The sequence below is a fragment of the Nelumbo nucifera genome, chromosome 2 (genome assembly GCF_055504915.1).
Source record: "Nelumbo nucifera cultivar China Antique chromosome 2, China Antique-T2T, whole genome shotgun sequence".
In the NCBI taxonomy this organism is placed as follows: Eukaryota; Viridiplantae; Streptophyta; class Magnoliopsida; order Proteales; family Nelumbonaceae; genus Nelumbo; species Nelumbo nucifera.
The window spans coordinates 33,884,921-33,911,917 of NC_142650.1; the positions used below are offsets into that span (position 1 = coordinate 33,884,921).

The 26,997-nt window shown below is 37.8% G+C and overlaps 1 protein-coding gene across 2 annotated transcripts in view; it reads right to left on the bottom strand.

The window, feature by feature from the left end:
• Nucleotides 1-25,941, bottom strand: part of LOC104603241 (AUGMIN subunit 8-like) — a 35,556-nt gene extending 9,615 nt beyond the window's left edge. Inside the window, exons 1-5 of one of the 2 annotated variants that reach the window (XM_010267219.3) lie at nt 25,364-25,941; nt 22,398-23,808; nt 17,908-18,027; nt 16,646-16,762; nt 16,432-16,521 (exon numbers count right to left, since the gene is read on the bottom strand). In XM_010267219.3, coding sequence (XP_010265521.1) covers nt 16,432-16,521; nt 16,646-16,762; nt 17,908-18,027; nt 22,398-23,714 — 1,644 coding nt within the window. In that variant the 5' untranslated portion in view covers nt 23,715-23,808; nt 25,364-25,941. Of the gene's footprint in view, nt 1-16,431; nt 16,522-16,645; nt 16,763-17,907; nt 18,028-22,397; nt 23,809-23,963; nt 24,505-25,363 lie in introns of those variants that run through there. The other variant, XM_010267218.3, reaches the window with a different exon arrangement.
• Nucleotides 25,942-26,997: the final 1,056 nt, after the last annotated feature.

Below are 26,997 nucleotides of genomic sequence, written 5' to 3' on the forward strand. Positions count from 1 at the left end.
TTCTGGGATTGGAGATGCAACAAGGGTTGAGAGAGAAGCATCATAGCAATAGACTTGGGTCCCATAGGAGAAGGGGATTTAGTAAGGGCTGAGATAATGGCAACAACTTTTGGGGCACAAAAAATCAAGAAGATGGGAGCTGAAAGACAGATTATTGAAGGCAACTCCAAGGTGCTTGTCAGTTGCTTTTGGAGGAGGCACAGGCTGCATGGTGCTTCAGAAATGAAATTAGAAAATTTAAATGGTTCACAAAAGATTTGTAGATTGTGATTCATTCGGTACAAAGGTCAGCTAATAGCTTGGTAGATGGATTAGCAATACAGGGAGTTAATAGACAACAAATGTTTTGGGCTTTGATGTAACTGTTTGGGGGTGGGTTATCTGAGCTATAATTACTTCTCTCTGTTTATAACCACAACCTCTCGTTGTACTCTGTAGACGTATGAGACTACAGACAGCCCAAGCTGTGGTGTATAATCAATGGGAAATTAAGAGGATGAGAGGAGAGAATGAGAGGAGAAAGAGAAAGGAAGAGAAGAATATTTCAAAGGAAGGATTTCAGAAAATAAGAGGATGCTTAATCTGCCGCCCCCTCTTTCTATTTATATTAATTCTGAAGTAAGGATAAGATTGCTTACATGGCAAAATTAAAATCCTAACAAAAGACAACAATTAAAGTCCTAATAAAAGACTAACAACTAATTGTAGACTGACACTTAAATAACTAGTAGTTGTATACGAGTACAATAGAAAGAGGTGGGGACCCCATCAGTGGTTTCTACACTCCCCCTCAAGTTGGGAATAGATGTTTGTCATTCCCAATTTGCATAGATCTGCTTCTAACTTCTTTGAAACTGCCTTGGTGAGAAGATCAGCAAGCTGCATGTTGGAGCTGATATATGGAAGACAGACTTCTTGAGATGCAACCCTTTCCCTTATAAAATGTCGATCGACTTCAATGTGCTTGGTTCTGTCATGTTTTACCGAGTTATGAGCTATATTAATAGCAGCCTGATTATCACAGTACAACATTAGAGGTTTCTCATAGGTAATACCCAATTCATCAAACAGTGATTTCACCACACCATTTGCCATGGACCGATATTCAGCTTCAACACTGGAACGAGAAGCAACATTTTGTTTCTTACTCCTCCAAGAAACAAGGTTACCTCCTACAAAGGCATAATATCCAGAGGTAGACCTATCATCAATACAACTGGCACAATTTGCATTTGTGTAAACTTCTATCTTCATGTGATTATTATCCTTAAATAGTACACCTCTGTCTGGACACCTCTTTAAATATGCCAATATCCTCTCAACAGCAAGTAGGTGGGTAGTTTTGGGAGAGTGCATATACTGACTAACAACACTAACTGCATAGCTGATGTCTGGTCATGTAAGACAAAGATATAGTAGTTTACCAACTAATCTTTGGAACATAGCTTTATCTTCAAGAGACTCTCCACCTTCTGCACTAATCTTGTGATTCTGTTCAATATGTGTATTAGCTAGCTTAACACCCAACTTTCCTGTTTCTTCTAACAAATCAAGGACATACTTCCTTTGAGAAACAAAGATTCCACGCTTGGACCGAGCTACTTCAATACCCAAGAAATATCGTAACTCTCTCAGGTCCTTTACCTCAAATTCTTGATGGAGAAGTTTCTTAAGAGACTCAATTTCACTGTTATCACTCCCTGTTACTACAATGTCATCCACATATATAACAAGTAGAGTCAAAGAAGTGTCAACTTTCTTAATAAACAAAGTGTGATCTGATTGAGCCTGCACATAGCCAAACTTTTCAAGGGCTTGTCTGAATCTATCAAACCAAGCTCTGGCGGACTTTTAATCCATACAAATCTTTAGTCAACTGACAAACCTTCTTACCTGTCTCTGTACTATAAAAACCAGGAGGTAACTGCATGTACACTTCTTTCAAGTCTTCATTGAAAAAGGCATTTTTAACATCCATTTGGAACAAGGGCCAAGAGTAACTGGCTGCAAAAGATAATAACACTCTGATAGTGGTCATTTTTGCAACTTGTGCAAAAGTCTCCAAGTAATCTATACCATAAGTCCGAGTAAATTCCTTTGCAACTAACTGGGCCTTATATCTTTCAATGGAACCATCAGCATTATGTTTCACAATAAACACCCATCTACATCCAACTGGTTTCTTCCCTTTGGGTTGATCAACTAGCTCCCAGGTATTGTTTCTCAGAAGGGCATCCATTTCTACCTTCATTGCATCTTTCCACTCAGGAATGGTCGGGGCTTCCTATACTGTTCTGGGAATGGAAATATTAGCAATTGATGTAAGAAAGGACTTGTAAGAGGGAGACAGGTGATCATAGGACAAGAATTGTGAGATACAATGGATTGTGGATGAGGTGCAACGGCGTTTGGCTTTACGGACTGCAATGGGAAGGTCAAGGTCATTCAATGGAAGTGGGGGCTCAAAAGATGGAGAAGGCTCAACAACAGAAGGCTCATCTGTAATGGGAGATGGAAAAGATGTAGTACCTGGATCTGGATCTTTAGAAGAAATTGGGGCTGGCCTGGACTGCTGATGACCGAAATCAACCTACCTCCATCGTCTGTGTTAAACTCTCAAATCCCGACATTTTTGACAACCCTCCCCATTACACCCATCTTCACTCAATGGAACAGGTAAAGGAACTTCTGATGTGTTAACCCCAACCGTACTACTCTCCCCCTGAGAAGAAACCCTAGAGTAATAAGGTACATCCTCAAATAAAGTAACATCCATGGATACAAATCTCTTTCCTGAAGCAGGTTCATAGCAGCAGTATCCCTTTTGAGTTTGTGCATAACCAAGGAAAATACATTTTGAGGCTTTAGGGTCAAATTTGGAACAATGAGGGCCAAGAGTTTGCATGAAGCAGGTACAACCAAAGGTTTTAAGAGGGACAAAAAACAACTCTTTATCAGGATATAAAAGAGTGAATGGGGGTTTCATGTCAAGAACCCATGAAGGAATTCAGTTGATGAGATACACAGCTGTGAGAATGGCATCTCTCTAGAAATGTATAGGCACATTGGAGTTGAATATGATACTTCTACCTACTTCCAATATGTGCCTATTCTTTCTCTCAGCCACCCCATTCTGCTGAGGGGTATGAGGGCAGGTACTTTGATGGATAATCCCATGTCAAGAAAATAAGAAGCTAGTGATGTTTTAAAGTATTCTTCGAATTATTGGATCTAAAAATTTTGATTTTTACCCCAAACTGGGTTAAAATCATCTGATGAAAGGGTAAGGACCTCATCTCGAGAACGCATCAAGTAGACCCAAGAAAACCAGGTGTAGTCATCAACAAACAGCAAGAAGTATCTGTACCCCCCCATAGTAGTGATGTGATATGGTCCCCAAACATCAGTATGCACAATGTCAAAAGGAACACTACTTCTCTTATTACTTAATGAATAGGTTGTTCTACAATGCTTTGCAAGCTCACAACTTTCACACTTTAAACTAGACATTTGGATAGATTCAAATAAACTAGGAAACAAGCTTTTCAAAGACCTAAAGGATAAATGATCCAATCGGTTATGCCAAAGCATGACTTGACCAATAGACTGAGAAACAAAAGACCCTCTAACTTCACTACCGTCCCACTGTTCCTCCAAGCAGATAAATTCCACTTGTCTCACGGCCAGTCCCAATCACCTTCCTTGTCTCCAAATCCTAAAAAACACATCGATCAAGAAAAAAGGTTATTGAGTGTTACAGAATAGGAAGTAAATACTAGGGAGATATGATTTACCTTGATTGTAGGACTGATTTGTAGGATATGATTTACCTTGATTGTAGGACTGATTTGTAGGAGATATGATTTACCTTGATTGTAGGACTGATTTGTAGGAATTTGATTAGTCTTCTTTCCTAACATAGAATTTGTAACTTGTATATATACATATGAGATTGATGAATACATATAAAAAAAATTCTTCTTCTTCCTCTGTTTACTCTTGCATTACATGGTATAAGAGCATCTAGTCTCTGCCTGCCCTTTCGTTTTTGTCCTAAGTAAATAATAGGTAGAGGAAAATTTTTGGGCGTTTTGGGTCACCTCCTTGGAGTAGTTTTTTTACTCTCACCACCCATCCAGGAAGAAGCGCCGCCCGCTGATCGGAGGTTCTGCAAAGTTCGGCAGTCAACAGCCCTGTGCGTGCGTCTCACGTGCCGTCTGAAGATTCTGCCACAGTCACATGCGCTGGCGCGTGGAGGCGCATCTGTCGCCGGAAAATTTTTCGGTCATTGTATTTTGGCTCGCCTCGTCCTGTATAGCACATATTTGTGCTTTGTTACGTGCATATCCATTCCAGTGTTTTCAACAGGTGTGCTCCGTTGATTTTCGGTGTTCAAAATATTCTGTTTATTTGAATTTTGAGATTATGGCAGACAAGAAATCAGTAGTTATGTCGGAAGTTGTTCCAGTAATGTCAAAAATAACTGAGCATAAGCTTAATGGCTCTAATTATCTGGATTGGAGTAAAACTGTTCAACTATATTTGCCGAGTATTGCTATGGATAACCATTTGACTGATGACCCTCCTAATGATGACTCGAGAAAGACTTGGTTGAGGGAGGATGCTCGTTTGTTCTTGCAGATACGCAATTCCATTGAAAGTGAGGTGGTTGGTTTGGTCACTCACTGTGGATTTGTTAAGGAATTAATGAACTATCTAGAGTTCTTGTACTCCGGAAAGGGGAATATTTCCCGCACTTATGATGTGTGCAAAGCCTTTTACAGGGCAGACAAAGGCAATGGATCTCTTACAAGCTATTTCATGGATTTTAAGATAACATATGAGGAACTTGATATGTTGCTTCCGTTTAGTACTGATGTGACTGTTCAACAAGCTCAGCGAGAAAAGATGGCTGTTATGAGTTTTTTAGTTGGCCTCCCTTCTGAATTTGAGACTGCTAAATCTCAGATTCTTTCCAGTTCAGAGATCTCCTCTACAAGATGCTTTCAGTAGGGTCCTTCGTATAGAAAATTCTCCACCTGTTCAGCCTAGTAGTGCCCTTGTCAGCCGCAATAATACATCTGAATCAGGGAGACAACAATACAGGAGTGGTAGTGGTAGAGGATCCAGCAATTATGACAGGTCAAGTAACTATGACAGGAATGCTAATACTCGTGGACAGGAGTCAAGAGAGATAGTGTGTCATTACTGTCATAAGCCAGGACATATGAAGCGGGATTGCAGGAAGTTGCAGAATAAGAAAACTCAGTCTGCCCATATTGCATCCACCGCGGATACTTCTGAGAAGTCTGTTATGATATCTGCAGATGAATATGCCAAATTTGCTCAGTACCAAGAATCATTGAAACCTCAATCTACTCCTGTTACTGCCATCGTCGAGTCAGGTAAACCCAATACATGTCTTGTTCCTCCTCTTCAAAATGGGTCATTGATTCTAGAGCTATAGATCATATGACAGGTAATTCAAGTATGTTTTCTACCTTTCAATTACATAAATCTACCTCTCCTGTTACTTTAGCAGATGGGTCAACATCTTGTGTTATTGGGTCTGGCACAATTAGTCCAACACCATCACTTTGTCATATGTTCTTAGTTTACCTCAGTTATCATTTAATTTAATTTCTGTTAGCAAACTCACTCGTACCCTTAATTGTTGTGTCTCAATTTTTCCTGATTATTGTTTATTTCAGGATCTTACGACAAAGAAGATTATTGGTAAGGGACATGAGTCTGGAGGTCTCTACATCCTTGATACACAAGTTCCAAGATCCATAGCCTGTTCTGGAGTTGTAACCCCTTTTGAAGCACATTGTTGGTTGGGCCACCCCTCTCTCCATGTGTTAAAGCAAATTTGTCCTCAATTTTAGAGTTTGTCTTCATTAAATTGTGAGTCTTGTCAATTTGCTAAACACCATCATCTTAGTTCAAGTCCTAGAGTCAATAAACGAGCTAGTGTTCCTTTTGAGTTAGTCCATTCAGATGTTTGGGGTCCATGTCCAGTTGAGTCCAAAACTGGGTTTAAGTATTTCGTTACCTATGTTGATGATTACTCTCGTATGACATGGTTGTATTTAATGAAAAATCGTTCTGAGGTGTTTTCTCATTTTTCTGCTTTCTGTGCTTAAGTTAAAACTCAATTTAATGTTTCTGTACAAATATTGAGAAGTGATAATGCTAAGGAGTACTTGTCAGAATCCTTTCAAACTTACATGCTTCTGAGGTGTTTTCTCATTTTTCTGCTTTCTGTGCTGAAGTTAAAACTCAATTTAATGTTTCTGTACAAATATTGAGAAGTGATAATGCTAAGGAGTACTTGTCAGAATCCTTTCAAACTTACACGCTTCAGCATGGCATTCTTCATCAAACTTCTTGTGTAGATACACCATCTCAAAATGGGATTGCTGAACGGAAAAATAGATACCTTCTTGAAACTGCAAGAGCTTTGTTATTTCAAATGAAGGTTCCTAAACCTTTATGGGCAAAAAATAGACACCTTCTTGAAACTACAAGAGCTTTGTTATTTCAAATGAAGGTTCCTAAACCTTTATGGGCTGATGCAGTTTCCACAGCATGTTTTTTGATTAACCGTATGTCTTCGTCTGTCCTTCAGGGTAAGACTCCTTATCATGTTGTGTTTCCAAATAAAACATTGTTTCCTATTGAGCCTAGGGTATTTGGGTGTACATGCTTTGTTCAGGATGTTCGTCCTCAGGTTACCAAACTAGATCCAAAATCTTTGAAGTGTGTTTTTCTTGGGTATTCTCGTGTTCAAAAAGGGTATAGATGTTATTGTCCTACTCTTCACAAATATCTTGTGTCAACTGATGTTAATTTTCTAGAAGATACACCTTTCTTTCCATCTACTCCTCATTCAAGTCAGGGGGAGGATGATGATTTGTTAATCTATACTGTCACATCATCTGTTTCACATCCTATTGAATCTGCTCCTGCTAGGCCTAAGCCACCTACAGTACAGGTTTATTCTCAATGACCAACCCCTCCGGATCCATGTCCTACACAAGCTCCTTCGTCGTCGGATCCAGTCTCAACTGATCCTGTTCCTTCGTCATCAGAACCAGTCTCTAATGATGATCTTCCTATTGCTCTTCGTAAAGGTAAGCGTAAGTGTACTTATCCAGTATCTTCATTTGTGTCTTATAATCATTTGTCGTCCTCTTCCTATTCTTTTATTGCATCTCTTGATTCTATCTTTGTTCCTAAGACTGTTAAAGAAGCCCTTTTCTCACCCTGGATGGCGTAATGCTATGATTGAGGAGATGAATGCTTTAGAGGACAATGGTACTTGGACCTTGGTAAATTTACCTGCAGATAAGAAGGCTATTGGGTGTAAGTGGGTGTTTACAGTTAAAGTCAATCCTGATGGATCCATTGCCCAATTGAAAGCCCGTCTTGTTGCTAAAGGATATGCTCAGACTTATGGAGTGGATTATTCTGAGACCCTTTCTCCTGTTGCTAAACTTACTTCTGTCAGGTTGTTTATTTCTATGGCAGCTACTTATAATTGGCCCCTTCATCAATTAGACATCAAGACTGCTTTTCTTCATGGGGATCTTCAGGAGGAAGTTTATATGGAGCAACCGCCTGGCTTTGTTGCTCAAGGGGAGTATAGGAAAGTTTGCTATCTTCATAAGTCTCTGTATGGGTTGAAGCAGAGTCCTCGCGCCTGGTTTGGAAAGTTTAGTCAGGCAGTCGAGAATTTTGGTATGAAGAAAAGTAAGTCTGATCATTCTGTTTTCTTCAAGCACTCTGTTGCCGGCATCATTTTGTTAGTTGTGTATGTGGATGATATTGTCATTACTGGGAGTGATACTACAGGGATTTCATCCCTTAAATCCTTTCTCCACACTCAGTTTCATACCAAAGATTTGGGAATGTTGAAATACTTCTTGGGTGTTGAGGTAACAAGAAGCAAGAAGGGAATATTCTTATCTCAAAGGAAATATGTACTTGACTTGTTGTCTGAGACGGGAAAGTTAGGAGCTAAGCCATGTAGCACTCCAATGGTTCCTAACTTGCAACTCACAAAAGATGGTGAATTATTTGAAGATCCTGAGAGATAGAAGATTGGTTGGAAAGTTGAATTATCTTACTGTAACTCATCCAGATATTGCGTATTCAGTTAGTGTGGTGAGTCAATACATGTCCTCTCCAACAGTTAATCACTGGACAGCTGTAGAACAAATTTTGTGCTACTTAAAAGAAGCACCTGGGCGAGGAATTTTGTATGGCAATCATGGTCATACTAGAATTGAATGTTTTTCAGATGCTGACTGGGCAGGATCCAAGGAAGATCGAAGGTCTACTTCAGGCTATTGTGTATTTGTTGGAGGGAATCTAGTTTCATGGAAAAGCAAGAAGCAGAATGTTGTCTCACGTTCGAGTGCAAAATCGGAATATAGAGCTATGGCCAAGTCTGTGTGTGAAATAATGTGGATATATCAGCTTCTGACTGAAGTAGGTCTTAAAACTTCAGTACCAGCCAAGTTATGGTGTGATAACCAAGCTGCTCTTCACATTGCATCTAATCTTGTTTTTCATGAATGAACTAAGCATATCGAGATCGATTGCCATTTCGTTCGTGAAAAGATTCAGCAAGGTTTGATTTCCACAGGTTATGTGAAAACAGGAGAACAACTGGGAGATATCTTCACGAAGGCTCTTAATGGGGTCCGGGTTGATTATCTTTGTAACAAGCTGGGCATGATTAATATCTATGCTCCAGCTTGAGGGGGAGTGTTACAGAATAGGAAGTAAATACTAGGGAGATATGATTTACCTTGATTGTAGGACTGATTTGTAGGATATGATTTACCTTGATTGTAGGACTGATTTGTAGGAGATATGATTTACCTTGATTGTAGGACTGATTTGTAGGAATTTGATTAGTCTTCTTTCCTAACATAGAATTTGTAACTTGTATGTATACATATGAGATTGATGAATACATATAAAAAAAATTCTTCTTCTTCCTCTGTTTACTCTTGCATTACATTGAGCAATTCTGGTTTTTAGTAATGCTGCTTACTGAAAGTAAATTGGTGCTAAGTTTAGGAACATGCAGAACAGAAGACAGGGAAATGGCACTAGACAACTTGATGTCTCCCTTGCCAGAAAAGGGAAAAAGTGATCCATCAGCAATAGACACATTGTCTTTACTAGAGGATAAGTGATAGGTAGTAAATAGTGAAGGCAAACTAGTCATATGATCAGATGCACCTGAGTCTATTACCCAACAATGTTCAGTGTTACCTGGAGCTGAAGCATGATAAGCTGAGGCTCGTGTACCTGAATGAGGAAATGCTGAGGTGGGAGGAGCTGATGTTGTGACTGGCTGAGATGATGATGTTGAATTACCAACCTCCTTTTCCAACTGAGTCAAGGCAGCTCGGACAACAGCTAGAGTGTCTAGTGGTGCTGCTCTTGTGCCTGATGAGGTTGCACAATCAGTAGTAACAGCTATATTAGCATTCCCCTTTTTGTTACTGAGTTTTGCGGGAACTAGATGAGGATGTAGCTTCCAACAGGTTTCTTTGGTATGCTTAGTTTTCTTGCAATGTTCACATATTAGGTCCTTGTCTTCCTTCTTCATATCTCTCTCCTTATCCCCCCCATGTGCCTGATGAGGTTGCACAATCAGTAGTAACAGCTATATTAGCATTCCCCTTTTTGTTCCTGAGTTTTGCGGGAACTAGATGAGGATGTAGCTTCCAACAAGTTTCTTTGGTATGCTTAGTTTTCTTGCAATGTTCACATATTAGGTCCTTGTCTTCCTTCTTCATATCTCTCTCCTTATCCCCCCCAAACTTGGGTTTAGTTGCTGCCAAGGCTGATTCAAGTGGCGAATGTTGTAACATAACTTTCCTTCTACTTTCTTCACTGTGCACTAGAGAGTAAGCTTGTGATAGAGTCACACTGTCTCTTGTTAGAAGCTGTTGTCTCAAAATGTCATACTCAGAATTCAGGACCAGCTAGAAACTCAAATACCCTATTGGTTTCAACCTGCTTTCTGTAGGTCTGTGCATCCTTCTGGCTTTCCCACTCAATTGTTTTTGAGTGATCAATCTCATGCCATAAGGATTTCAAGGTGGAAAAATAAACCGAGACTGGCTTCTCTCCTTGCTTAAGGTTATTCACCTTACATTTTAGCTCATAGGACCTAGCAACATTGAGGGGTTGGGAGTAGGTTTCTTTCATGATATCCCAAATTTCTTTAGCTGTTTTTGCCTATAAATAATTTCGGCTAATATGTGGTTGCATAGAGTTACACAGCCATGTCATAACCAAATAGCTCTCCTGAACCCATTTGGTCCTCCTTGGTTGGTTCCTTGACATCTCCCAATAAATAACTTAGCTTTCCTCTACCCCCAATAGTCATCATGGCTGATTGGGCCCACTCTAGGTAGTTTGACCCATCAAATTTTATAGTGGTAATCTGAAAACTGTTCTCAGGTGTGCTACCAGCACCACCAGCCCCTAAATAGTTTTCCCCTTGGCTCTTAAACTCCATTCTTTGTCAAGAAAAGATTAACAAATGCCTTTTGTATCACTGAGACTGGGTAATTACACCCATAATTTACTATCAGCCGAACCTACTTTATCCTTCTAGGTCCGCAATCCACCCAAAAACGATAACCTTCCAAGTACAACTTAGAGTGCAGGGCTGAGAGTGCAAGGCTGAAACTAACTACAGCCCTAGAATTGGCGACAGTCAAGAAACTAGAATCTTGAACCTAGAACCAGTCAAAGGTCAAGAAACAAGCCAAGAACACAACCAGTTCAGCTGCACCTCTTAAAGTAACCAAAAAAAACTATTCTTTTAATGTATCAAGAACAGTTCAGGAGGAAAAAACTTTCAGTCGAACCTTTGAAATAACCAGAAAAGGTAATCCTTTTAATAGAAAAGATTGACTTACTTCAGCAAAACTTTGGCCGCAACCTTCAAAGATAAGTCTGAACCCTAATCTTGAGGGTTCTTCCTTCTGACTTTCTAGCCACAACCTTCAAAAAAAAGTCTGAACCCTAATCTTGAGGGTTCTTCCTTCTGACTCTTCCTGATTGCTGGTCATCCTCTGATGCTTCACCAACAATCTCCAAGACTCAGCCGATGATCCTTTTTTGCTGGAAATTTTCCAACCCTAGGAAATTCTTATGCAACTGGCCATGTCAGACTATCATAAGATTTCCTAGGTTGGCTCTGATACCATGTAGTCGTATGAGACTACAGACAACCCAAGCTGTGGTGTATAATCAATGGGAAATTAAGAGGATGAGAGGAGAAAGAGAAAAGAAGAGAAGAAGATTTTGAAGGAAGGATTTCAGAAAAGAAGAGGGTGCTTAATCTGTCGCCCCCCTCTTTCTATTTATATTAATTCTGAAGTAAGGATAAGACTGCTTACATTGCAAAATTAAAATTCTAATAAAAAATAACAATTAAAGTCCTAATAAAAGACTAACAACTAATTGTGGACTGACACTTAAATAACTAGTAGTTGTATACGAGTACAATAGAAAGAGGTGGGGACCACATCAGTGGTTTCTACATACTCCTTAGTCTCCTTTATCTAATTATGTCATGAATGAAATCTTCATTTGTGTTGCTGATAAAAAAAGGACTTTACTTCCTTTGAGGGTCCCTATCTTTAGTGTGGAAGGGGTAATGAGAATAAATTTTGATGGTAGTAGTGTGTATGTGTGTGTGATGCATTTGAAGAAGCAGAACCAAATATTGGTTCATATCCCTATTTTTTATTGTTTAGAAGGGCTTTGTGGAGCTAGCAGCGGTACAAGGCATACAGCTGGCTAGTCAACTTGGAGTGGAAAACTTGATAGTTGAGAGGGACTCCAAGCAGTGATTTAAAAGGCGCGCCTAGGTGCACAAGCAAGGCACATTTCAGGGTATGCACCTCACCTAGGTCCTAGGCGCAGCCCTTTCAAAAGGCGCATGCCTGGTGCGCCTTGCGCCTCAGCTCAGGTGTGCGCCTTTTGAAAATTTGATGCTTTTTTGCTTTTTTGCTTTTTTTGAACATAGCGGCTGGGCTGGGGGCTCCGCCCCCGGATCCCCATGCCATGCCCAATTTGGTAATGTTCATTCATTCATCATAATAAAATGTCTTCTTAAAAAGCAATTAAAACTATAAAATCATTATTTTTTTGTGTGAAAACTAAGAATTTAAGACCTAACATGGACTTGTTTGGGCTTGCCTCGGGGGGCGTGGCACATAGGCGGCTCGTAGAATCAGGAATGTAACATGTTTTACTTCACATTAGCTACTTGAAGTAATGCAATTGAGTGAAAAAAGAGATTAGAGGTTTTACGTGCTTGAAAATGTTTTATATGTTTGATTTTATTTTTAAATTCTTATTTGAATATGCTTTACATCTTATGTTTATGTATTTTAATTTTAGACAATAGGTTTTTAAAACATTATTTTAAAATTTCAGTTTATATTTTTTATTAATATTATGTTTAATATTTTTTTAATTTTTTTGCATTTTTTTGAATTTTTTGGCTTTTTTTTTATTTTTTAGCTTTTTTTGTATTTTTGTGCCTTGCTTCAAAAAGGCACGTGCCTCGCCTTGCGCCTCAGGCGCAAATTGACCCCTACGCTTTTAAAACACTGACTCCAAGGTAGTAGTGGGCTGGCTGACAAATCCAGAAACAACTTGTTGGGGTTATAGGGATGTTTTAAAGAAAGTTAATTGGCTGACAAGAAACATGACAATTAGGATTCAGTGGGTTAGCTGATCGGAAAATGCAATGGCTGATTCTATGGCTAAACAAGGGGTATCAAGGGCAGTGATTTAAAAGGCACGCCTGAGGTGCACCTAGGCACAACGGCGCCTCACCTAGGTCCTAGGCGCAGCCCTTTCGAAAGGTGCACGCCTAGGCATGCACATTTTGAAAATTTGACGCTTTTTTTGCTTTTTTTGAACCTAGCGGCTAGGTCGGGGGCTCCACCCCCGGACCCCCATGCCACGCCCCTCGAGGCAAGCCCAAACAAACTCCGAGAACCCCTGATTTACTAATATTGTTCATTCATTCATCCTAAGAAAATATCTTCTTAGAAAGCAATTAAAATTATAAAATCATTATTTTTTTTATATGAGAATTAAGAACTTAAGACCCTAACATGGACTTGTTTGGGCTTGCCTCGAGGGGCGTGGCACAAAGGCAGCTCGTAGAATCAAGAATGTAATATGTTTTACATCACATTAGTTACTTGAAGTAATGCAATTGAGGAAAAAAAGAGGTGTAGGTTTTACATGCTTGAAAATGTTTTATATGTTTGATTTTATTTTTAAATTCTCATTTGAATATGCTTTACATATTAAGTTTATGTATTTTAATTTTAGATAATAAGCTTTTTAAAACATTTATTTTAAAATTTATATTTATATTTTTATTAATATTATGTTTAATTTTTTTATTTTTGGCATTTTTTTAATTTCCTGACTTTTTTATTTTTTTATTTTTTTTTGTATTTTTGTGCCTTGCTTCAAAAAGGTGCATGCCTCGCCTTGCACCTTGCACCTCGAGCGCAAATTGGCCCCTGTGCCTTTTTTGCGCCTTGCGCTTTTAAAACACTGATCAAGGGGAGATCTGTTTTGTGATACCTTATAATTGTAATTCAGGCTTGTGTGTGTTTATGTGCATATTGTTCAGTCCTAGGGGGAGGTAACACCTCGTGCATCCTCTTAGGCTGACTGTACACTCTTTCATTGTTTAATAAAATTGCATTCATTTATCAAAAAAAAGTAAAAAATAAGACAAATAATACTTACCCAACTAAAAAAAGGGCTTTGTGGAGCTGGTCCTCGTAAGAAATTTAAGAGAATATGCAAGAGGACTTGTGAAAGCTGTGGAGAACTTGGTCAATGACCAGACTGTTTTGCATGGTGTCTCACTTTGAATATTGATGCTGGAGGTGAATGTTTGGATATTGAAAGCACATTAAACTTGGGGATGGTGGTGATAATGAACATGATATAGCGGTGGGAGTAAATCTTTAGGTTTGTTTTCCCCCAGGGAGGAGAAATTTGTTAGGAAACTTTCAAAGAGCTAGAAAAGAAGTATGGCTTACCTGCAAAGGGAAGGAAGAAAGACAAATTGATCCCTGATGAGAACGAAGCAATTACAAGAAATGGTGCTGTGCAAGTTAGTAGGAAAATATCTGAAGTGGAGGGGAATGGCTTTAAGGAGGGTGATGAGATGGGAGCAGATCAAATATTTGAAAAGAATGTGGTTTTATAGTTAGAAAGGATCAATAACAACACTAAGATGTTGATGGTGCCTGAGAATATTCCTATTGCAGTAAGAAGGTTTAGAAGGCAGAAATATAATTGGACTGTTCAGATTTCAGAAGTTTTTGCCAGATTGAAAAGTGGCTTATTTGGGGTCAGTCCCATCAAGAGAGTAAAGAAAACAAAGAGAGTTATCAAGAGAAGTAAAGAGACTCATGTTTCAGATGCTGGAGAGGCTGTGTGATTGTACAAGATAATGATAAAATTTTAAGTTGAAAGTATGTTCTTTGGGTGTAGAACTTTACTCAGGTCTTGAGGTTTGGTATTGGTAGGGCAGGTCGATAGGTAGCTGGAGTTAAGGGTTTGAGTCTTATTCATAGTTGTCAAGACAACGCCTAGGCGACAGGGCACCCTTGGAGGCTCGCCTAATTGCCAAGCAGTTTTGTATGTTGTGTTATAAAATACTTTTATATTTTTATATTTTTTGAGACTATAATTATAAAATAAACATTATTAAACTAGAATATTCATTTTGTGTGTTTATATACTAATTTCTTATAACAAAATTAGGGATTCAGCCCCTATATTTTTTGAATTTTCTTTTCTTTCTTCTTTTTTTTTCTCATGAATATGTTGATTTTCTATTCTTCAACATTAATTTTATACTTATCTTATGAAAATTACGGATAATTATTAAGGGAATATGGTTATGGCACTTCAGAGGACTACCGTAGGATATATGTTTTTTATTTTAAAAAATCCATCGCCTAGGAAACTAGGAGACAAGGCCCCCCCTGTATGTTGGGGGCGCCTTGTCTTATTGATGTCTGTATGTTGGGGGCCTGATGTAGTCAGGATAGGGTGATGTGTTGTTCATTTACAGGCCTTGGGATTTTATCTTTGTTGGTTAGAGGAGATTGGGTTTGATGTTTTCTTTTCTTTCTTTTATGGCTTATTCCTTATCACCTTTATTGTAATATTTGTCTACTTTTTCTTAATAAATTTTCTTTTTTATTTACTACCAAAAAATGGTCTCTCTTAGAAAATAAAAAAAAAATAGTGCATGCCCCTCTGCAGACTTTTTGGAAGTTTTGGTTAGAGATTGTGTAAAACATGGGGATGGTAAGGTGCTGGAAATGGGGGAGGAGAAGTAAGTTGGAGAAGATTTTGTTTAATTTGATGAAGTTGTTGGGAAGGATAGGAAAACGCATATTGATAAGGTGTTTGATAAAGAAGTAGAGTTGGGTAAGAAATTGGTTGTTCTTCATAGGAGGTGAGAAGAGTACCAGAAAATTTATGGAATTAGAAGAATGAAAAACATTAATTCCATATGTGCATAATTTGACATGTAATACATTAAGTAGGCTGAGGAGAAAATTATATGAATTATGAAGGCAGAGGGGATAGAAAGGTGGAGGTTCAGGAAGAGGTGAAGGGGGGTGACTTAAAGGGGTGAGGGTGAGGAGCTGATGGTTGATTGGAAATAACAATTGTTGTTTGGTACTACTTTCTGAATACTTTTAAGAGAGGTCTAGGACTCATGAGACTTTTCTTCCTCGTGTTTTTTGTTTGAGAAGTATGTCTCTAGATGTGGGAACTGGTAGAGGATTGGGTGTTTATGGGTTTGCTAGATTTTCATTTTAGTTTTATTGGTTTAGTTGGGCAGAGTTGATGTTTCTGCAAGGGACAAGGTGGGTATTGTTTATTTTTGTGTTTCTTGGTGATATTACTTAGGGTTGTATTCGTTTTCATTTTTCTTTTAATAAATTTTTATTTACTATCAGAAAAATGAAAATGAATACCAAAATGTAAATTGAAAGCGAAAGTACATATCTTAAAATCAAATATGTCATTGTACATTAGAGGTCTAGGACTCAACAAAAATTTCTCACAAGCATGAGATTATGAGAAATTGATAATAAATTGAGAAGTCCACTGGAAGATAATTTCTAATGAAATTCAATTAATATTGCCAATGAGAGCTCCAATTTCAATTGGTAGAGGAGATTAAAATATTAATATAAAAACAAATAGAAAACAAAGGATCTAAGTTGAACATACAAGTAAACATGGAAAACAAAAATAGCTACATAGATTAATCATGACTACATTATATTGGTGAACAACAAGAAAAAATATCAATCTCACCCTTGACAATAATGAGCAGATGGAAGAACCCATTGCCTGTATCACATCAACTGCCGAACAAATAGCATCCTTCACAGTCTGAATATCTCCCTGTAAATGTATAATACCAGTAAAGGTTCCAACTATTTCCCATTATAGAAATTGTCTTTATTAAATATACAATTCATTTTTACTAAATTTAGTTATTAAAAAACATTTAATATATAATGCATACCCTTGCTCCTCCAGTAACTGGAAGACGGAGAGTGCTAGCCTCTAAAGCTTCAATAGCTCCAGATAAGGAACTAAGATGATCACTTTCCAACAAAGCCCAATCCTCAAGGTAAGCCAACTGAATCAATCATTATTACATCAAATGTAAGAATATGAAATTGGTGAAGCAAATAAGCAACTAAAATAAGCAAACTTTGGTGTTCAAAATAAAGAAAGATAACAATTAATTAAAAAATATAAACCACTAGCCTATAGATTACTATGTCTTACAAAACCAGACTAACAAAACCAGTTTCACAAAAAGAAAACTGTGGGAGTTCAAAATAAAGTTGCAAGATCAAAGAATGGGTGCTGAATTGGGCGCATTCCATTTTTGCTAAACAGGGCACATCCCCCAGTTAAAAGGCCAAAAACACCCTAATGATAATAATGAAAGTACATGCTTGTAGGTATTTATTTCATTCAAGCGAAGTACATTAGGAAAATCATGAATGTGCCTCATTTATCAAAAAAGTGTCCCTATCAGCACCAACAGAATGGACAAATTTATTTTCAAATTAGTCAAATATTTCTATTATGTATTCCAGAAAATTCTTCTTGCTATAAATGCTAGAATGGTAGACTATTTGGGCATCCCCTATCTATCATGGATTGACCTAAAGATTGATGGATGAATTTTAGGTAAAAGGGCCTTTTATGATTGATGAAGTTTCCAAGGCCAGACTTATCAAAATGAAAAGAAAAGTTTTATGTTTGGATGAGTTTCTAAGAGCCAGAAAAAAGGGAAGCCAGTACCATTATAATACTTCCCTTTCCTAGTCTGCCTTTCACTTATATACTCCACTTTTCTTCTTGCTTCTGTATTTTTCTTTTACATTTTTCATAATATTTTCTTGTTAGTTATGTGAAGAATAAATATATCAACACCAATATAGAATCAAGTGTACATTTATCATATATATATATATATATATATATATATATATTAGAGAGAGAGAGAGAAAGAGAGAGAGAAACAGATGTATTAGTAAATGGTAATATCATTTAGGAGGTAGGATTCTATCAGTTGGGGGTAGAACAGCAGTAGAGGTTACTAGATCCAGGTTTACTTTGTTCTTTTCAATGCTATTTGTCTTTTTAAACATCACCATCTAAGAAAAGTTAGCACAAAGAACATGATGGCTAACCTGTGGATCCAGTGGCACAAAATTCATATTTCACTTTGTTTATATTTATGCTTTACTAGCTAAGTAGAGACCTTACTTGTTCGTTCAGAACTGATTTCAATTTCAGCTCTTGCCTCAACTGTTGGAGCTTGATCCTTTTTGTGGTGACAGAATCCCATAAATCTGAAGTATTGATCCACACATTGAACAAAGTTCTCTGCACAGAAAATTAAAAGAAAAAAAAAATTGTGAAGAGGCAAATATTATGTTATAGAATGTCAGGTAGATCCAAAATCCTTGACCACCATAAGAGTACATGAATGCAGACAATAAATAGCTATTGATTTTACCCAAGAGACATTAAGACAAGAATGCATGATCATGAACTCTACCTTGAATTCTCAGTATTGAAGTATTAGAATATACTTTCTGAAAAGGTTTGCTTGATGTCATATTCCAGCTTTGCATATGATAAGTATAGCAAGAATAGGAAAAATGTAATTAAAAAAAGCCTTCATTAACTTGTTCAGTTAAAAAGCATGTAAGTCATAGTATGGAACAAATTTATATCATTTTTACAATCATATGAAACTTAGTGAATATATAGTTCTAATAAATAACAACAGAATAGCATAACATGATTCATGTAGCCTACTTATAAAAAAAAAACATGATTCATGTAGCCAACCCCATATAGTCAGGATAAGACTTTGATGATGATGATGATGACAGTTGTAATAAATAAAAAGAATAGAATCTTGTATACATGAAGAAACATTTAAAAAAATCACACCTCTGATACCCATGGAGGGACTTGGAGAGATGACATTAAGGTCAAGAGGAAACATAAAAAATATGACCTGTGGAACAAAGTGAAAAGTTGGTCTGGACTAATAGTGAAGCCAAGCACCAAGAACCAGTATGCCTTCCCCTAGGAAGATCTAATTACCTAAATTCCTTATAGAATATGTAAATATCGTTTAGATGTCTTATTGTAATAATGAGAATGAAAGAAGAGTGAAAGAAGAAGAGACATTAAGTATAACAATACCAGACACTTGTCTCTCTCTAATGAGAAACTCTTTATATAACATGAAAACCATCCAAAATTAAAAGAAACACCCCAATGGGGCTGATATTACATTAAAGTCCCTAGCTATATGTTTTCTTTCTAAAATTACCTTGTACAAACTGAATGCTCCAATCCTCCCCCTCAAGCTGGACTAACTAGCTTGCTTGCAAAGAAACAGTGTAATCTTGGTAGCAAGTAGCAACATGACCAACTGATCTTCTAGGGCTTCTCTCAAAAAAACGACTTGAAGATTCCAACATGGTGACTACTAGCTTTTATACCATGCCTACAGGGACAAATCAGCTTGATTGCACTCATGCTGGCACTTTCAGTTCTTACCCATTGCAAAACAACTCTTCAATTGGATATTTGAATTGAGTTACTAACAATATTCATGGGATCCATACTTTCTTTGGAATCAATCCCAAAAGATGCCATAGAGCTCTAAAAGCTATAAAATATCCATACTACTAATTGTATATCCACCAGACAATAAATCAAGAATTCTTATCCCCACAGTAATGTAAGGGTAACTCCAATATAAGTTGGGTTTAAAATAAAGAGAGAAGTAGTAGGCACTTGCTTCCTACTTCAGAGAAAATCCCCATCAATTCTTAGCTTTGTAGAAATGTGCAAGTGAGCAAACAATGGCAAACTCTCACTAAGAAAACAATCTCCAATGACCATGATCAATACTGAAATAATAAATCTTTGATTTTTCTTGGGATTTTTGAATCTCTAGGATAGCTTCCTAGGCATCAACAAACATCTGGAAATTTCTCTTATGATCCTCTGAAAATCAAACAATTCAAGAACAACACAACCCATAGCACATAATTAGGGGCTGTTTGGCAAGTCTTTCTAGGTAGATCTTTCAACAGCCACATAGATGAGAAAATGCACTGAGCTTTGTGGTTATTGTCTGTAAAGACCAAGACTGTTTGGTAACCATTACCGGGCTCTTAAAAACAGCTGGGGAGGCATTTTTCAGTGCGGAAAGACCAAAAGCTTCATTTGAAGCTTCCCAATTTTCAGCTTTTTTGGTCTTTCCATGCACTCGTTTTCAAGTCTTTTGGTCTATGTGATACCAAACGAGAAAAGACCATTTCTTTTGTCTTTTGAGCTTCCCACAGACTGAAAGATGTGCCAAACACCGCCTTAGTATTTTTAGGAAAATAAAAGTACTATTTATAGAAAAGGTTGGGTTACAAACTTACAATTTGTGCTAATTCCTCATAATTACTATTTATAGTAAAATTATGGCTTACTATTTACAATAAAATCAGACCTGATAACAAGTATAACAAGAGGGAGCTGATATTAGGAGTATGTAGATTGAACTAACAAGATGACAGAAATCCAAAAACACCAAACAAAAAACAGAAAACTGAATAAAATATGAACAAGAATTGCAGTGGAGGAAAGAAAAGATTTTCAACATAAGGAATTTAACTAACAGATCTAAATTTGATTAACAGATTTGAACACTATCATCATCATCATCATCATCATCATAATCATAATCACCGGCCTTCTTGTTAACTTTGATACCATCTTGTTGTTAATAATGAGAAAGAAAAAAGAAGAGAGAAGAGAAGAGAAAACTTTGAGTCTAACAATACCACTCACCCATTCTGTCTCTCTAATGGAAGACCCTGTATGCAATACTAAAATTCCCTGACTAGATGTTTTCTTCCTAAAATAGCCTTCCTCACAAGATCACAAAATCTATCTTCAGAGTTTGTATTAGGATTTTGGCATAGGTCACCATTAGGCAGGTCTCATTCACAAGAAACTCTTATGGACTTGTATAAAATGACAAGCAGTTACCAAACTCTGAAGTCATATTTGGTACGATTTTTTTTTACATGAATAAACCATAAAAATCCCTGTTTGTTGATTGACTTTACTATTTTTTAATTTTCCCACCACATCATCTGACATTTAACCTGTGATACAAGGGTACCTATACATGGCAGCATATCAGTGACATGATACAAACCCGATACAACACCAGATACTGCATTGACACTTTTAGATATATTATATAGCATGAACACTTTCCACAAAATCCATAAAATAAAATGATATTTTTTAACAAATCGTACTATAAAAATCAAATGTAATTAAATTTGATGAGACATAAGTCTTAAAAATGACACTTATCTTCAAAAACTAGATATAAAAAAAAGTACATATCATATGGCATACCATATCTGTGCCTGGGATTTTAGTAAATGGAGAGTTGTATCCCCATTTCCCATATCCATGTCCATGCCGGTAATGTATCTAGGCATCATAGCATTTACCACCTTCGAAGGTATTTATGTGCCTCAATAGTTAAAATTTTAGAACTTTGTAATATAATATTACATAGAATATTGCAAGTATTATTAATTTCCTAGTGCAAAATAAAAGGTCAGATGCACTTCAAGATCAACAAGGTCCAATATCAGGGTGTTATAGAACCCACCTGCAAATATTTGTCAGTGCTTTGCTACCCAAATACCTTCATGCCATACTAAAAGGAAAAAGAAAAGCATACTAAAGCAGGTCTCTTGTGGAGTATACGGGGTAAGTGGAATGCTAGAATATTTGAAAATAAGGAATAGAAAATGCAATCCTTGATTAACCTCATTATGGTAAGAACCACCCATGGGTTAGGATTATGGTAAGAACCACCCATGGGTTAGGATTAGTGAAGAATTCAAAGGGGTCACCATGGATGACCACTTGAGAGGTTGGTAGGCTATGGCAGGTTTTAAACAACGGAGGCAGCAAAGAATTATTGAATAGAGAGTCTCTAAAGCAGGTAAAAAGAACTTAAATTTTGATGGGTGCAGTCTAAGTAACCTAGAAGCTTCAGGTATTGGAGGAGCAATAAGAGATGATAGGGGCAATATTTTTCCCAAGTTTCTTGGAGTCAATTGGCTTTGGGAACTCCTTGAAGGTAGAACTTCTTGCTCTAATTAAAGACTCAAAACTTACCTAAAAGTGGGTTGGATAGATTTACTCATCAAAGAGGATTGCCGAGTGGTCATTGGCTTGTTAAAGTTAGGGAAGGAGGTACCATGACACTCAGTTTTTTGGTCAGAGAGCTAGAACCTGAGCTGAAAGCCTGAAAACCACATTCAGGAGGACATCTAGAACAGCTAACAGTCTAGCTGGTCAACAAGACAGAACAGGAGTTGTCAGGGATAATCTTGTATAGGGAATGCCTGGATCAGGGTCTGATTTGCAAAAAGTTGACTGTTATTGGTCTGCTCAGAATAATCCTATTTTTCCATTTATAGTTTGGCTATCCAGAATTCTGATAGTTCATGCATTTTTGTTGTAGCAATAAAATTTCCCCTTTACTGTTACTTATCGGAAAAAAGAACAAGTAAAGGAAAAGGTAAGTCAACTAAATGCAATCAATCCATGTCCACAACATTGAATGGTAAGAAACGACAACCTGACATTTCTATAAGTGCACACATACTTCTTTGCATGCCATGGAAATATAAGAGCCCTACCTCAGCTGTAACTCTCTGGACAGACAATGCAGTATCTGCTCTAGCATTGGTATACCGCCATTGCAAGTATCTATTGTATAGTAGCCGCAGCTGATGAGCTTCTTCTATGTGGTTCATTGCTTTCTTTCCTTTTCTAACATCAGTGATAAAGCTGAGAACAGAAGCCGAGTTGCTGGATCGATTTGTCAATGAGCTTATTGAAGGATTAGATGACCTTGTCCGGGATGGGCTGACCCCTCTAGAAGGAGTTGACAAGGCTTTACTTGGTGATGGCAGACGCTGACACCTACTGGTGCGAGTTGTTGACAAAGTTCTTTCTGATGAACCCAAAGAAACCCCAACACTTGAAGGAACAGACTTGTGAATTCCAGACAGTCTCAATGAACTGTCATCACCTATATCCCTCTCAAACTCCACTCTCCCACTATCATCAAATGTTATTTGCTTTGCTACGTCACAAGCAGTTTTTTGTAGCCGTTTGCCCAAACCATCATGTGTTGATGGCCTCCCCACTGGAGAAACCCCTCTTACTGGAAGTGGAAAAGAAGCTCTTCTGCTACTCCTGTCAGTAAGATCCACGCTTCTTGTCAAGACATTAGGAGATAACTTCCCACCTGTTGCGCTAGGCCATTTATGATGATCTATCACTCGAGCATATGAATTATCTACAGGCTTTGAATTCTCTGACTGATCAGAGGCGTTCTTCCCTCTAAGGGGATTCCTTTTCTTCTCAGGTGTTGCCTTGCGCTGAACAGCAGGTGATTCAGCCTGCTTATATGCCACATTGGATGAAGGCTTTAAGGTGTGATCAGAAGCGTGGCTAACTGGTTTTTCTCTCTTAGTAATGGGAAGGGAGAAAGTGTCTGACTGGAAAGAAACACAAAGACTCCGCATTGTTGAGGGCCACAAGCCCTCTGGTGTCCTGCCGCTCATCCTCCTGGAAGAGGTGTGTGTTTCTGCAGACGTATCTTGGACTGGCGTTGAAGGCCTTGGTGGGGAAGGTGGTGTGGAAGGGCGCCTCCGGCCAACCGATTGAGCTCGCTTGGGGAGCGAAGGGGATGATGTAGAAACAGTCCGTGTGACGTTAGGCGATGGACACCGCCTACGGACATCCGGTGTGGAGCGGGAAGGCGATGTGATCCCAGCCTTGTACCTAGATGTAACTTCCCTCGTTTTAGGCCTTCCATTGGCTGCATTGTTCTTCTCGGATGGAACAAGCGGTGGCCTTGTAGTCTCCTCTACTATCCCCTTCTGTGGTGCCTGCTCTGCTTCATAATCCACACCATCAAAGTCAGACCGCATTGATATGTTCTTCATTTATCTGTAGGCACACATGACAGATTTTCATGCTCCCCATTTAAAGAAATGGCACCGAACCCTTAAAAAGAAGATCCCTCTCTGTGCAAAAAACCTGAACAAATATACAACCAAAAGAGAGGAATTACAGAGAAGAAAAAGAAAAAATAAAAATAAAAAGGAACTGCACATACAGAGAAAATTAAAAAAAAAAAAATCTTTAAAGACACCCAGATCTGATTAAAAATGACACTCAGCAATGCAACTCACCACTGTAAATGGGTTTTCTTCTCTGCTCATTAGGAGCCCAAATCCAAGCAGATCAGGCCATGAGAATGAGACTAGTGAGTCCGGAGACATCTGTCGTTCTAAATTGCAGAAAATAGCGGAGTGGGCTAAACATGTATTAAATGGTCATCACTCGATTCATAACAAACAATGAAATCATGGGAGAAGCCGTTGGATAGCAAGAAGCAACAAGGGTTAGACCTTAGGCCTCGGATTCACTGGGGAAAGGAGATGTATGAAAAGAAGCGATTGGTACGTGGGATAAGAGAATTCTTTTCCCTCTCCTTTTATCCCCCTCACGGGAATGCCATAGTCGGTCGGGCTGGAAGTGGGTGCACACCTTCTGGTCTGCTTCTTCAACTCCTTTTCAGGAAAGGAATTGAAAGACAATGAAATGAACGGAGAAAGTTCTCTCTCTCTCTATAAGTATAATAGTAATGGTGGCGACGACCAGGGTAAAGATGTAAGAAAATCCGAGAGCAGAGAAATGGTTTTTATCTTGGGATCAGGCCTACTCGAGGAGAAATAGCAGATGGTTTTTGCTTCCGCTTTTAACCGTTTTTCGTGGGTAATACCGAGCTCGTGACCTGAAACCACAAAATGCATTTATGGAGCTCCTTGTTTGTTTGCATTTTCCAGATTTTCGTTTATGGAGCTTTTTTGTTCGGATTTGAAGACTTAGCAGAAGCAGATTCTATGAGTTTTTTCTAGGGTTATGGAACAGGGTAACAGACATGGATGTCCACGTGTAATGGAGAACATTGTCCATCCCCATGAATTTACAGTAAAAGCATTAACAAGTAAAGCCTTTTTTTATCAAACAAACAAGGCCCTTTCTAAAGAATATAAACAAACAATTTTGATCTCTTATACTGCTTCTAGAGAGTTTTTAATCGTTCGGTTTTGCTCATTCAATTACTTTATATTTGGGAACGATAATCTTTTGTTTTTAGTAAACGAGACGGATAATATATAGATAGAAAAAATAGGATTAGTTTAAGACGAGTTATCGATTTACGTGAACGATTCGTTGTTAAGTGTGTATTTAATTGGTTAATGTTCCTTATTTTCAGGATTAAAACATCATTTATAAGTAAATCACGTAATTTCGAATTAACTATTAGCGTGAGAAACTTTTTTTTTATACATAACTATTAGCCTGAGAAACTTTAATAAATAAGAGGTTTGACATAGCCAGCAATTCGATTGAATCCTGAATGCATTCAGAAAATTTTTATGGATTCATTAAAAAACAGAGAGATTTTTTAATAACTCCACAAGAAGAAAGAAAGAAAAATAGAAAGACCATTATATTATATATTATATAAATCATCATAAACCCTAAAAACCAAAATAAAGTCCAATGCAAATAATGAACTGACCTCTGAAATCCACACCAGATCATACTTCTCCCAAAAGCAACTATATGTGTATATCAACCAGAACGAATCCAGATTCTCAGACTCAAACTTGTCAAAACTATCAACCTTCTGAACCCTAATTCAAAATTCCAACAACTTCTCAACCTGTAATTCCCTCCGAAAACAACTCCTCAGTAATCCAGATCACGGTTTCCAAAATCTCGAGTCAAAAGACAGCGTTTTGAAGTCCAGTCCAGTTTCCACACAACCTCAAAACTCCAACCAAAACACCCCCCTTGCTTCAATCTGTCTATCCAAAGAACTCCAGATTTCCCAGCAACGAAGATCCAAGTTCAGATACTCCAGATTTCGATCCGAGGACGGCGACCACTTGCCGGACGACTATCAAGCGACAAAATTTCCGGCAAGAAAGCGGCAGGGTTTCTCCAAGAGTCCAAACCACGCGAGAACTGAAGATCGAATCTGGAAGAAGAAGAAAAATTAGGGAAGAAAATGTAAGAAAGGAACAGATTTCAGTTAGGAAGGACGTTGGAAGGAGTCTGTAACGGACGTTGTTTTCGCGCCACCCACTTGTTCATGGTTTTGGTTTTTTCTCGTAAAGAAGGGATTATTTCTACGCTAAGACATTTGTTTACATTAATATGACGATATTACCCTTGTAAATATGTCTAGTGACACTTTAATCCTACTTTTGACAATATTAACCCATTGACTATCCAGTAAGAGCAAAAAAATGATTCGGATCTGGAAATGGACCCACAAAATGCTGGATCGGTATAGGATCAACCGAACCATATTCAGTCAAATTTCAACATGTGGGTCGGGTTTCACTGCTTTTTGCATTTCCAGTTTTGCACCGTATAAGAAAATGGGTCTTTCATTTTATCCAAACCCGGTAAAATCACACCATTGTGGGCCCCACTTTCAGCATTTAATACGGGTTTGGGAGGAATGAATTTATGATTCACAGCATCGGGGAGGGCCCACAGGAAATGAGGAGATGGATTTGGGTGTGGGGTGTGGGGGACCTTACCCATAAATAAATGCTTTCTCCTTCAAAGGGTAAAGTGCGTTTTTAGGGTTTAGACAAAAATGGATAAAGATTTGAAGTTATACTCCATCATTTCTCTGCTATGCAGTTCAGGCAAATTAGGGTAAGAATCTTGCTTTTGATCATGGGCAATTTTACTTTTACAGTCAAAAGGGGAGCATGCATTTACTTTTACTCTTCTCTCTTTTCATGATTGAGGCCAATGGATTTCATCCAAAGTGGCAAAAAAATTAGTTATTTAACAAAAAATTAAGCTAGGAAAGGGATAGAATATGCCTGAATGGTCAAGGTTGGGATCCTTTTCTTTACATGTGAAAGTTGAGTTCTCATCTAAGAGATGTGGGTTATGTGGGTTTATTTATTCGAAAGGGATTGAACATATAATCAATGTATTGTATTAGTGATAAGGGAAATTCAATGTTTTTGGTAAACAATGAAATTTGGTAAGAAAGTGATATATTATATAAGTTGAATGTGGTAGAAGGGCTAGAGGTAGACCGAAAATGACATGGGTGGAAGTGGAAGCAATAAGATTAAGCAAAACGCAATGGTGAAATAGGATTCATATAGACGATTAACTTGA